Source organism: Oncorhynchus clarkii, chromosome 7, assembly GCF_045791955.1.
Source record: "Oncorhynchus clarkii lewisi isolate Uvic-CL-2024 chromosome 7, UVic_Ocla_1.0, whole genome shotgun sequence".
Lineage (NCBI taxonomy): Eukaryota > Metazoa > Chordata > Actinopteri > Salmoniformes > Salmonidae > Oncorhynchus > Oncorhynchus clarkii.
In genome coordinates, this window is record NC_092153.1 from 25,192,937 (window position 1) to 25,207,377 (window position 14,441).

Consider the following 14,441-nt stretch of genomic DNA (forward strand, 5'->3'; position numbering starts at 1 on the left):
TTTTGGAAGCCAGAGAGACAAGTAGGGATGAGTTCAATTAGAAACAACATAAAGAGGTGTGATGTAACAGGGGCTCTTTGGTGTTTTCTGGTACAGAACACTGGAATACTGCAGTAGTGTACATCACGCAGAGGACAGTTAAGAAGCTCGAAGTGTACAAGTATGTTGAGAAAGAATTAAAAACGCTCCTTCTAAAAGCAGGGGGTCATATCACTCATTTGTGTTTTTTTCTTTCTCCTTCCATTCGAAAACACAGACAAGCACACAGAACTCAGCCACCCTCCACACACTTCCTCACTATACCCCTCTCTACCTTCTTCTTCCCCCGATTGACAGCGTGAGAAGCTAATCACAGCTCCTTCCTGGCAGCAGAAAGCTACGCCCCCCCCCCCCCCCTTCAATAATTAAAACAGAGTCTCTCGTCTCTCATTATTCCCACTGGGCATAATTAAATCTATTTATCTTATTTCTCTCCATATGCATACTGCAGCAGGCGGCGGCAATTTGGGCTAAATCACCTCCCATTAACACTTCGTATTAAGAGTTATACGACCAAATAGATCATAACCACCCTCCCAGATCAATCTATTGCCGTTAGAACCGCCACTGCCGTCGAGCAATAAAGACGGTGTTGAAGCGAGCTTCGAGTGAAACGACGATTAGTTCAGCTGTAGGCCAATAATGTTCCGTGTTGTTATTGATTTAACCGTTTCTCGCTGGATGCAATACGCATGCAAGCACACGCACACCGCGTGCGCCCGCAACACATCCGGCTGCATGGACATCCAATAGCACGCCCAGACCAAATCTAGACATACAGGAGCCTCCGATGCACAGTCAAAGAAATGAAAACAACACAAAGGTATGAAGAGAATAGGGAATGGACGAAGAACCAGGGAAGTAAGCAGATAGTGAGTTGAGCGAGACGAGACGGAGAAAGATGTTTACGGGGTGTGAGGTCTGACTGGTGTGATAGATAATGTTCTCAGGAGTGTCTTCATCATGTGGGAAGAGTGTGTACGTGTGAAGTGAAAGGTGTATGATGAGGAAAGTGAAAGGTATGTGTGTGTGTGTGTGTGAGAAAAGTGAAAGGTGTGTGTGTGTGTGTGCGCGCGCATCTTTAAACAGTGTCTGGCCAGTCCCGGGTGTAATGCCATGTCAATCAGACTGCTTAGCCCGAGAGAGGAATGAGAGGAGAGAGGGAGGGGGGCGCTCCCTCTCTGACGGCCACAGAGTGAGAGATGCATCTGTCACCCAAGGGCGGCACGTGAAATATGGGCTTTATTTTAGTTGTTTGCGTTTCTGATTTCTGGCATATTTTAACGATTCATGCACAAAGCACTAGCTCCAGGCAATTTGTCTTGTCTCCTTTTCCCCCCACTTCTGTCAAAAACAAATGAATATTTAACGAGTCAGTTACACATCTTACTTTCATACTCATTTGGGAGGGAGAGAGTGATCTTTGGTGTGTGTGTGTGTGTGTGTGTGTTTATCCAAGCACTGTTTGAGCCAGTCATCGAGTCCAGGACAGCACACAGAATCCGGGATGAAGAGATACCGCTGGGTGAGAGTGACTGATCAAAAGGTCCCAATTAGAACGACTCCATCCAGAATACTAAGGTGTTGAGGATTCAGACACACCAGAACAATGACATAGACCCAAACTAGCAGTGAGCAGGTGTAATGAAAGACAGAGGGGGAGGAAAGAGAGAATGTGTGTGACAGAGAAAGGGAAAAGAGAGAGCGAGAGCCAATAATTGCACTGCACTTTGATTTCAAAACAAGTAGTGCAAGGAAGAAAATGAGAGAAGAAAGCAGTGTGACCCTCCATATCCCCAACTCCCCCCTGCAGACAGCATTCCTACCCCATGAAAAGGGCAGGATTAGAGGTTAACGTGCTGTGACCACTCCTGCCCTTCTCCTTAGACCTCATAAGAGCCACTTAATCTTTTCCTGTGAGGGAGGAATGTCTCACACACACACACACACACACACACACACACACACACACACACACAGGGACGGACAGATGGCCGGCAGACACCTAATGGCAGAGGAAGCCCATCGATCACATTGAGCTTGATGACGGGATGGCGGCCATTGGAAGAGGTGTAATCGCTTCCTGGCATCCTTTGCTGCTGGATGAAGATAGAGTGAATGACCTGAAGCAATGAGATCAGATGACCAGTAAAAGGTGACAACTTCTTGATGGCTCAATCGGCTTTTTTTCCATTGGTCGATGAGCCTCCATGTTGCTGGATGAAGACAGAGTGAAGGACTTGAAGGTCTGTGGATCAGATGACCAGGAGACAACTTCCTGATAGGTCAACGGGCTTCTTACATTGGTTGAAGAGGTCTTAATGAGCTTCTTTCATTGGTGAATCAGCCTCCATGAAGACATAGGCCATGATTAACAGAATCAAAACCGTGATGCATCATGGGTGAATTGTGACCGATCTACAAATAATATTGAGTAGTTACTTATGATGCAAGGAGACTCGTAGATCAGTCAGTCTCGACTCGCCTGCAATGTCAAACTCAGCCAGATAAGTGAACGACCTGAAGTGCTGGAGATCAGATGACTAGGAGACAACTCCCCGATGGCTCAATGAGCTGCTTTCATTGGTCGATGATGAGCATCCGTCGTCTGAGGTTGACCGGTGTTTTCGTCTAGCCATATTGATATGTCTGGAATATCCAGTCGTCCATATATACTTATCCCGAAGCCATTTGTCTTGTTATCCATCATCGTACATGCCAATATATTGCACTGAATCCAGGATTAGACATAAAAGGACTTGAACCCACTGCCCTTTGTTTTGTCAGGCCAAAGCCCAAGCCATTACCCCAAGAGGTCCAAACCTCTTGACATAGACAAATGGTGCTAAGGGAGCTACGCCCTACTAAGGGAGCTACGCTCTACAGGAAAGAAGAAGCCTGCCTGTTTAGTAGCTGATATATATGCATGGGGATTTTCCTTTCTTTGGCTGTTTTTTTGTTCTTCTTCCAAAATCCCTCTAATGCTTGATTGACAGGTCACCACAGCAACAAGTAAAGGACCAAATCATTTCAGGAAGCAGTCCAACATGAGGCAAAACATACATCTCATTTGTTTTTCTCGGGCTGTGCACCTCGATAGCGCGACCCTCTGTTGACGTCCATAGGAAAGTTAGAAATTAGAATTGCGCCATGTCAGAGGTATAGGATACAGGATGCGCCGTGCCTCAGAACAACAAACATTTTCAGGGAGGAGGCAATTTGGCTGGTGGACATTGGACTGGTTTTCAAATTAACATTCCATAAATCTGAAGAAAAAAAAAAAACTATGGAATGAGAACTACTGCCCTGAGTACTCAGAGATTATAGTTATAGTAAATCCTTTACCCACAGGATGAGTGGTGAGACAAACTTGGGTGTAAATACAACCTGCAAACAGACACACAAAAAAAAAAAAACATACAGACAAAAACATCTCCAAGACAACTTGACATGTTTTCAAGGTCAACAAATCCCCTCCTGTGAGGACAAAAAGCCACCGGCCTTCAAAGCGTCAATAAGGTCAACCCATGATGTGTGACAAACCATGACAAACTTAGCTAACAACATTACGGTTAAGAGAAACATCTCAGCTTCAGCTCGTCACAGCTTAATGTCACCGACACGTAAACAGATCTAAACACGTCCTACAACTCCAGCACTCTAGTCCACTTACAAGAACTAGTCTCAAATCACCCAAGGTGTGCCCTTGCACACACTCTGTCATGGATTTAAAAGCATTGGATTGGTGTAAGCATTGGCCGAAGGGAGTTTTCCACAATTGTCAAATCCACAATGGAAAAAGTGCAAGTGGACACTTCGGGAGAAGGGTGGCAAATCGGGATGCAGGCCATATATACGGGGGGATTTACAGTAGGTCTGAGGAGGGTGTGGTCCGTCTATGGCGCCCATCCTTTAGGATAACACAACCACATACTGGGCTTTCTGATGGAAATGATGGAAACTGGCCCCGCTAATTGGCTTGGTTCCCTGTTGGATTTCATCTGTCCCCGGGAAGAGGGAGAGAAAGAGAGGAAAGAGGATCGACGCGAGCGGAGGGGGATTTGTAAACAGCGGATCAGCGCGCAAGGCTTTCATGTCCCCAAATTGGCAATAGCAGTGGGGACGGCCGTGTCCTGTCTGTCTGTCACACTGAAGGCCTTAGTGACAGCCACTCTGAGCCAGAGTGACGAGCAGAAGAGGTGGGGAGGGGAGGGTGACGGAGAGAGGGGAAGCAGAATGGGATAGAAAGACCGGGTGCACAACTGTATAAGGACACGCACACACACAGCTCACAGGAAAGTGCCTGTTATGGAAGCTGTGATCAGGCAGACGAGTAAATACAACTAACAAACAGCCACACAAATACACAGACAAATGTACGGATACATACATACACACAGGCCGTGTCCGGAATCGGTCTTTGCTACTACTTACTAAACAAAATACTGTGTACTTATAATACCACATAAAATGACGGGTTGGGTACAACAAATATCATCATACTAGACTCACCCATACTGAGAATGCGTCCACTGATGCGCAATTGTGGAGGTCTGGTGCCATTCATTCCTTTTGGCACAACGAGTCTCCTTATGGGTAATTCCTTGGTAACACAAAGAGACGGAGACTCCCATTTTTTACTTTAATATGGAAGCCAAACAAAAATGAATGATTGCAAAGTTGAACCACGAACCAACGCCGGATGCACATTTTTAAAAATGTATATTACTATACAAAATTCTTGCAACTAATAGAATGTTATATATATGGGGGATACAATCTTCCCAGCTCTGCAGATTCTGCTGTGAGGAGGCAGAGTCATTAGATCATTTATTTTGGTATTGTCCATTGTCCAGCTCGTTTTTGGTCACAGGTCCAGGAATGGCTGAAGAATTGCAACATTTGCCTAGAACTAACGCTGCAGACAGCAATACTGGGTGATTTGAAAAGCCATAGTCAATCAATCAATAATATAATTATTATTTTACCAAAAATGTTTATTTATAATTTACAATCTGTAGAAGCTATTAGAATAGGAAGGTTCAATACTTTTGTGAAGCATCACAGCACAGTTGAAAAATATATGGCAAATAGAAATCCAAAATGGATGATGTTGAGAGATAGATGGGAGAGGTTGAATGGAGCTGAAGGGTGGGACTAATAACAAGATAAAACATGGAAAACATACGGGGTCTGTAAAATGTATATGTGTTCAGAACTTTTGTGAAATAGCACAGTTCCAAATAGAAATCAAACTGGATGGACATCAGAAATAGAGGGAGGACTAAAAACAAACAAAAAATAACTATTGTAAAATAGACTGTGTATATAAAATGTGTATAAGATGTATAAATTGAAGGTAAAAGCAGAAGTGTTTATTAGTTTACTCCAATTGGGGGATCGGCGGTAGGGTTTGAGGGGGAATAATAATAAAGGTATATTCTTTTAAAAAGTATGTATGTATGTCTATATAGGTATGTATATATATGTGTATATGTGTATATGTATGCATGTGCGTATGGATGTATATATTTACCCCAAAAATATATGGGGGATTGGAAATGATGCAGACAATTACATTGATGGAACCAATATTCTTTCCTCAATATTTAGCTGATCCAACCCTTAAGGGAAAAAAAATTAATAAATGAACCATGTACCTCCTCTATACACAAGAACGACTTTCATCATATTTCCACTGAACGTTTCACAAAAACACATTTACATGAAGAACAGCGCAGATGCAAAGTTTGGAAACAGAATGACGGCACAAACAGCACAAACTGTCATTCTGTTACCCAACTCTGCATCTGCGCTGTTCTTCATGTCATTTTAATATATACATATATTTTATGGGGGGAAATTGTTAAAAGTAGTCCTTGTGCGTAGAGTTAAGGTTTGTTTAACTTTGCAATGATTGGTTTTGGTTTAACATACAAAGATTTTTCACCTTAAAATGTAACTGTGGAACTGCTCTCATCTGATTATTATCTCGTTATCAGCTGCTGTCAAACACACGTGGGTCAGAAAAGACGATTTCTTTCCTTAATAGCATGCAGCGAAATCGTACTAGATGAAAATCTGAAATGAGTATGACATCTTGGCATTTGAAGCGCACAAAACTTTATAAATGTCACTTACTATAAAACGTCCTATTTTTGCATACCCAATCAGCCTACTATTGAGAACACAATTACGGGTTGGGTATTTGGGCCCTGCCAGTCAGCTACAGCCAGGAAGAGGACCTCAAAACAGGCAGGCTCGTGTTGACAGGACCATTGAGACACCTCAACATACAGAAAATGTAGACATCTCACACATATACCCATGAGAATATGTAGTCATTTCTAGGCTCCACCGGCACTTTGAAAAAGCTGCCACACCAGTCTCTGTACTGAACATACCGTACACATCTTTCATAAGAGCCTATGAGAGAGTGCACTGTATATGTATGCACACGGTGAGGAGTCTCACGTGGCTGACGAGTAATGTGGCTGATCTTCAAAAGGCCTGTCAATGCCGAAACTCCCTCAGGCGGTTCGCTCAGCAAGGACACTTCAATCTCTACTACTGTAGGTACCGAAGGGACAACCAGTCATCTCGCATCGAAGAATCGAAGACTGTCTTTATGGTTGGGGGGGGGTTGTATGAATATGAAGTGTGTAGGAGTGCGTGGATGGCGGTGGGGGGAGTGCAGCTGCGATGGAAGTATCGACTAGATTTTGTGAATGTAGATACCATACTGTTGTCCTCTCAGAGTGAGAGAACAGATGAAATTAAAAGGAAAAGGGAACAAAAGAAGAGGGAAATAAAAGAAACTCAGGACAAAGAAAGAGCAATATAAAGAGAAACATGCAATAATCCAGCTAATATTGGCACTGTCAGTATTTTGATTTCAGAATAGCCCTGTTGAGTCCAAATAACACAATGGCTTGTGGAAGTCCTGCCTACACAAACAAAGGATCTGGCCACCCCAAAAAATAATACAGTACATGCATAGCAACAATAACGGCCATGAAAGAAATGCATCGGTCCCGCTACACGCTTTCGATCAGAGGGGAATTGGAATCACGTGTCTTTTAATTTTTCCCAGTTTGAAATACTGCCTTCAGAGTAAAACAACATTTGTGATCTACGAATTAGATTGGATGTGTTTCTAATGGCACCCGGTTCCCGATATAGTGCACTTCTTTTGACCACAGCCCTATGGGCCCTGCTCGAAAGTAGTGCCATATATAGAGACTTGGGTGCCATTTGGGATGCAGATTTGGAGCTACGCCGTATTCCAGCTAATTAAGTCATAGTTCACATGCAATCATCAGGCCAGAGTGAACCGAGCCTGTGTTTGGTGGGAAATCTGGGAGCGTTTAAGTGTCTTGCCCTCCACTTGTGCTCCAGCTGCACTCTGCGCTTAAGGCTGCACTTGGCTGGATGTTGAATTGCAATATAAATGTTTCCCGGAATTTTGATTCAGTCAAACAGTTCAAGAATGTCCTGGCTAAAGCCTTCAACCCAGTGAGTAGTCAGAGAGCGCACTAGGCTATGTCTCGAACAAGCTGGAGAGCGAGAGAGTGTGTGATGGAGTGTGTGTGTGGTGAGTGTAAGTGAGAGTGAGAGAAAGTGTGAGTGTGGTTAGTGTGTGAGTGTGTGAGCATGGATGTGTGTGTGTGTGCACTTGCAAGTCTGTGTGTGTGTGTGTGAAGGGTCTCCCGAGTGGCGCCGAGGACTAAAGCACTGCATCGGAGTTCTGAGACGCCACTACAGACCGGGAGCCCCATGGGACGACGCATAGTGTCCGGGTTAGTGGAGGGTTTGGCGGGGGGGGGGGGGGTTTCCTTATCTCATCGTGCTCTAGCGACTCCTTGTGGCGGGCCGGCGCCTGCACGTTGACTTCGGTTTTCAGTTGGACTGTTTCTTTCGACCCATTGGTGTGGCTGGCTCCCGGGCTAAGCGAGCAGTGTGTTAAGAAGTAGTTAAGATGCATGACTCTCGACCATCGCCTCTCCCGAGTCCGTTGGGGAGTACCGGCAATGAGACAAGATCGTAACTACCAATTGGATTTCAACAGCCCTTTCCTGTAATTGTTTGTATGCACACTGTGCCAATGTGCGTGCATTCATACGTGTGTGTGTGCATGTGTGTGCATGCATATCTGTGCGCGTGTGTGATAAGAGGTCCAATAACAACAGCCCTGTCCTGTGACCTCTCCATCTCCCACCTGCAACCAACAACCCTCCCAGAAACAAACCTAGTAAAAGGTTGTGTGTGTGTATGTGTGTCCATCCTGCTACCAAGCCAGATGTTAACTGTGTACATCTCCCCACCATTACCACGGACATGCTGGACGATTGGATTCTTATCCGAGGGCCTAAAATCGATAGACACTGATCGCATCGCAATCGAATGACAAATGTTTGAACTTCTACGGTGTAATAACAAGACTAGATCGATAACCATCTTTTTACTATACAGTACCACATTTACCCTAAATCTCAGCAACATCATTCTTAGCTTAGAACTAGTGCAGGGCTCTCCAACCCTATTCCCGGAGAGCTACCTTCCTGTATGTTCTCTCTCCAATCCTAGTCTAGCACACCTGATTCTAATAATTAGCTAGTTGATAACCTGAACCAGGTTAGTTTACAACTGAGTTTACAGTGAAAACCTACAGGAGGGTAGCTCTCCAGGAACAGGTTTGGAATGCCCTGTACTAGTGAAAGAAATTGTGAGATTTGTGTTAGGTGCTTATTGGGATGGTGAAAACGTTGGGTAAGTCATACTGGAATAAGCAGTGGTTGAATGACCTGAACAGTTGGAAAAGGGGAGTGCTAAAAGAAGCAAGAGTGGAACTAGAATTCAGAGATACATATTATGAAACGTAAAGAGTGGAAACATTGTGTGGCTCAGTTGGAAGATCAAGGAGCTTGCAACGCGAGGGTTGTGGGTTTGATTCCCACAGGGGACCCGTACAAAAATCTATGCTCTGGATAAGAGTATCTGCTAAATTACGGAATTGTAAAATTGTAAATGGTTGCCTACCTTAAGAGCCCAAATCCTTTTTTCTTGGCCTTTTTCTCCTGGTCCTCAGAATCCTCGGTTTTCTTCTTCACTTTTTCTTTGCTTTTCTTCTCTTTCTTCTTCCCTTTGGTCTTCTTCTTCTTCTTCCCTGCCTCTGATTCAATCTGGTCCTGGCGGGATGAGCCACTGACGGGCGTGTCTCGGCCTGAGCTCTGCTCTGACAGGTCATCTGAGAGGGAGGTAGCAAAGGTTAAAAAGGTCAACTAGGGCTGACCCCATTTCGTCGACTGGACGATTGTTTGGTCAATAGACTGATGGTCGACCAAGATTTCTTTAGTCGAGCATTCGCAAGAAAAAAAATATATTTCATGGTGCACAAGACACGGTCTGTTTCGTGCCTCTCTCAGTGGACTTATCCATTGGGGAGGGCACAGTCCATCACTCTAAGACATACAATTGTATATGGTTATATTATGCAAAGAATAACAATGCAACACTAATGAATCTAATATTATTTTATAACAAATGCGAATTCTCCTGCGTTGGATACGGTCACTGTCATTATAATAATAAGCAATGTCGTTATCATTAGTAGGCTTTGTATAGTAACAACCATGGAGCTGTAGGCTTAAGAGCACATCCAGTTTAGTCTTAATACCATAACTTATTTAGGCCTATATTTCAATATATTGTATTTATCACTCATTCGTTCATGCCATCACACAGCATACGAGACGGTCATACTTTGAAATGCAATCAAGCATTTTAGTTTAATAATGTAATAAAGGGAGCTATGAATAATTAGCCTAAACGATAAATAAAGCCAGTTCACCAATGCATGCAACTGTTTTTAGTTTTCTGTAATTAGCACAGACTCTGGTACACTTACATATTTAGTGTTGTTTACACTTCCAAATGGTCAGAAAACTATATAATATTGTAATCTAACAGCAACTGTTTGGCACACATAATACTCACGCAGCGCTTGCTCCTATGCCCTCCTTTTTCCTGGCTTTCCAGTAGTTTCCACAACTAAGTCAAATGTCTTCCACATATCTGACTTCCCTTTCCCCCCTGAGCAAACAGTAAACATTCACCCGTTTCCGAGTTTCTTTTTCACGTCCTCCATTTTGCTGTCACGTGTTACTGTGTTCAGAGATTGTTCAAACCAATTTATTGCTGTGATTATGTAAAGCTATAGGTCAGGCCCTATTGGCCACATACTTATGATGCTTACATGTGTCAAGTAAAGAGAGCAACGGTTGAGGGAATAGGGAATGTTTTTACTCAACAAATTAGGGATTTCGGTAACATAACTTTTCAGTCAGAAACAAGTAATAAACTAAATGGCTGAAATGATGTTGCAGCTAACACAGTGCAATAAACACTTGCTGTGCTCTGGAGCCTTCACGCTGCAGTTGTGAGGAGAGCGAGACAACGTGTGCCAGTCACACAGGCACTCGCTGTCATTTTTTTAACATCGGGCTCTTTCTCGAGTCATTTGTGTGTCTTAATTATTTAATCAAACAGTGTAGTATGTAGTTGCTTTTGTTCAAACACATTGGGTGTGTGTCTATATATGGAAAATAACGTTTCAACATTTAAAGAACATGACGACTCTTGGTCAACCAAGATTTTTTTTTTTTGCCGGGACAGCCTTAAAGTCGACACAGATGCCATAAACACAATGAAGTAGACAGGCAGACAAACACACACTCATATACATCCCCCATCCCACCTGCAGTGACTCAATACTTTGCAGCCGGGTTCACCAACATGTCTTTTTGGGAAAGTGGGAGAGGGGGGGTGCTGCCTCCGATCTTGTAGTCAGAATCAATGGTTCCCCCTCTAAGCCTGAGGCAACCACTCCGTGAGGCCAGAGGATGAGTCAGAGGCAATTCTAGTGGTTTATGGTTCAGTTTGGATGCTCAGATGGTCACACACACACAGCTCACTCACACACACACACAGCTCACACACACACACACACACACAGCTCACACACACACACACACAGCTCACAGCTCACACACACACACACACACAGCTCACACACACACACAGCTCACACACACACACAGCTCACACACACACACACAGCTCACACACACACACACACACACACACACACACACACACACACACAGCTCACACACACACACACACACACACACACACACACAGCTCACACACACACACACAGCGCACAGCTCACACACACGCACAGCTCACACACACGCACAGCTCACACACACGCACAGCTCACACACACGCACAGCTCACACACACGCACAGCTCACACACACGCACAGCTCACACACACGCACAGCTCACACACACGCACAGCTCACACACACACACACAGCTCACACACACACACAGCTCACACACACACACAGCTCACACACACACACAGCTCACACACACACACAGCTCACACACACACACAGCTCACACACACACACAGCTCACACACAGACAGATCTTTGGCTTCACATGAAAGATGTTATATAAAAAATGTGCAGCTGTGGGATTAAAAAAGTTCTCTGCCCAGAAACGCTGACTACATGTACATTGAGCCGCTAAACAGTGTGTCCTTTTGCGACCTCTGCGTTTTGCAGCGAACGTCAGCGAGTTACGCAATGGCTAAATGACTCATAAACCAAAGTTTATACAACTCATATGTGGATATTTCTGAATAAATCGGTCCAAAGGCAATTATACACTGAGTGTCCAGAACATTAGGAACACTTTAATATTGAGTTGCAAATCCTTTTGTCCTAGAAAAGTCTTAATTTGTCAGGGCATGGACCCTACAAGGTGTCAGAAGTGTTCAACAGGAATGCTGGCCCATGTTCACGCCAAAGCATCCCACCTTTGTGTCAAGTTGGCTGGATACCCTTTGGGTAGTGGACCATTCTTGATACACACGGGAAACTGTTGAGCGTGAAAAACCCAGCAGCGCTGCAGTTCTTGACACTCAAACCAGTGCGCCTGGCACCTACTACCATACCCCATTCAAAGGCACTTAAATATTTTGTCTTGCCCATTCGTCCTCTGAATGGCACACATACACAATCCATGTCTCAATTGTATCAAAGCTTAAAAATCCTTCTTCAACCTGTCTCCTCCCCTTCATCTACACTGATTGAAGTGTATTTAACAAGAGACATCAATAAGGGATCATAGCTTTTACCTGGATTCACTTGCCCCACAGACGTTCCCATTTCCCTTACCGTCCTCCGGCTCCGAGGGCCCATCGTAGGACTTGTCGATGGCGGTGCGGAAGCTCTGGTTGCAGCCCCTCCCCCGCACCATGTGGGGCCTGGGGCGGTGGAAGGGCACCTGGCTCTGCTGGCTCAGCTGCCGGGCCTCCGACACGGCCGACTGGAGACTCTCCAAGGAGCAGGACTTCCATAGCCCCAAGGTGGGACCCAGGTCACTCCCCCTGGATGAGGACTCTGAGAAGGGGAGAGACAGGGAGGGAGCCCCCGGTCAGCATGGATAGAAGGAAGGAGGACAGGAAGTGGAAAGAGAGGAAGGGGGGGAGAGAAGAGGAGCGGTTGGGGAGAAATGGATGAATTTAAAATGGGGAGTTGGGGAGTGTAAAAGATACGAGGCGAGAGAGAGGGATGCATTCATGTAAAAGCAAAGGAAGAGGATGAAGGGGAGTGGAGGAGTGCCAAAGGACTGCCGTGAGTACACAGGCATGGGCCACTGTTAGGAGGAAGAGAGACAGAAAGCAAGAGGAGGCACATGAAGACGATAGGACAGACTACAAGAGGAAGATCCCAGTTAATGAAGAGAACGGAGTAAAAGAGAGAGAAGTGAGGAGGGTGAGAACCAACAGAAAAAACTAAAATGGGAGGACACAGAGGGAGCGAAGAAGGGAGTGGATAAAGAAAGAAGAGAAAAAGGAACAACAAAAAGGGTCATGCCGGAAAAGGTGTCAAACACATGGCCAGACCCTCTTCATGGGGAGCTCCTGGGTACACAGGTTTTTTGCTTCGACCCTGCTGTAACAAACAAAAAAGTCCTGGTGAGCAGCTAGAGCAGTAGGTGTTCTAAATTAGGGTTGGAGCAAAAAACCTGCAGGACGGTATAGCTCTGTAAGGAGAAAAGGTCGGTCCAACGGCTAGTGTTGTAGGTTAGTCACAGAGGTCCATCACCGGACCAAGGCATGCATAAGTAGGCCGCAGAGACAGACAAGCAAAGGGGATGTGGCGAGAAACACACAGTCAGTCCCAAATCGTTCCCCAATCCTTCATTTGGCTATTTTGCTAAAAAGGTACAGAAAATACTTTAAAACCGACTGAAAAAGGGACTATTTCTAAGTGTTTATTTCTAACTCACACCAGGGATTTGCAAGACATTTATTCTTCAAAACGTTCTCGGAGAAGGCAAACGCTCAAAATGTTCTCGTTTTAGACTCTCTTTTGTCGACTCAGTCTTCAAAGCTTGAGAATATTCCTCTTGAAATTGATTTTTTGGAGAGTGGGCGATAGAGTCGAGGGGAAAGGAGGGAAAGTGAGCAGGACTGCAGCAGCAGTGGCTTTTAAGTCCTAAATTGACTTTGAGGAAGAAGTGGGATTTGTGTGAAATAAGGGGTTATAAATAGAGAGCGGATGCGTTCAGGAATAAAATGCTCAATTTGAGAAGCAGGATTTGTGTCACAAATGTAATTGTGGCTGTCCGGCTAGCAGCCTGATAGAATTAAGCTGCTTGCTACTGGGTTGCAGCAGTGAACGCTGGGCTCAGAGTGTGTGTGTGTGTGTGTGTGTGTGTGTGTGTGTGTGTGCAGTACACGCTTGTGTGCATTTGCAAGCACAACACCACCTGTGTGTGTGTGTATGTATGTATACACATACATACGTTCACCCATTTGACATACCTACACTGGATATATAGGTGAATGTAGATGTAAATTAATAACGTTTGACAACGATCACTGCCTGCTGTGGACCAGATGCGCAATGTGGGTTCGTTCATTCAAGCACACACCGGAATGCTTCACGACTCGAATACTGCAGCACACTGTAAGGTACAGGGTTTCAAACCGACAGCAGAAACACACAGAGCGCTAGGCTTGAGAGACTAAGAGAAGATATACTTTATTAGTCTACGCAAGATGGACATTTGTCTTCTGCTTTAATCCAACCCTTGATATTCATACACAAACACACATTAGATTGGAGAGGCTGGAGCAGGAGGGCAGCCACAGTGCATCGACCAACGAGCAATTTTGGGGGTTAAGTTACTTGCTCATGGGAACATTGGCAGTAGGTGGCACCTGAGATATTGATGCATTTGTAAGCGTGAGCATTTCCCCTCTTTGACTAGAGCGAGCGTTTCCCCTCTTTGACTAGAGCGAGCGTTTCCCCTCT

General features: G+C 44.8%; 1 protein-coding gene across 1 annotated transcript in view; it reads right to left on the minus strand.

The window, feature by feature from the left end:
* LOC139413113 (partitioning defective 3 homolog B-like) overlaps window positions 1-14,441 on the minus strand; it is a 166,093-nt gene that overhangs the window by 40,930 nt on the left and 110,722 nt on the right. The window contains exons 17-18 of the mRNA XM_071160175.1: window positions 12,294-12,518; window positions 9,079-9,286 (exon numbers count right to left, since the gene is read on the minus strand). Of these exons, the coding sequence (XP_071016276.1) occupies window positions 9,079-9,286; window positions 12,294-12,518 (433 nt within the window). The remainder of the gene's footprint in view (window positions 1-9,078; window positions 9,287-12,293; window positions 12,519-14,441) is intronic.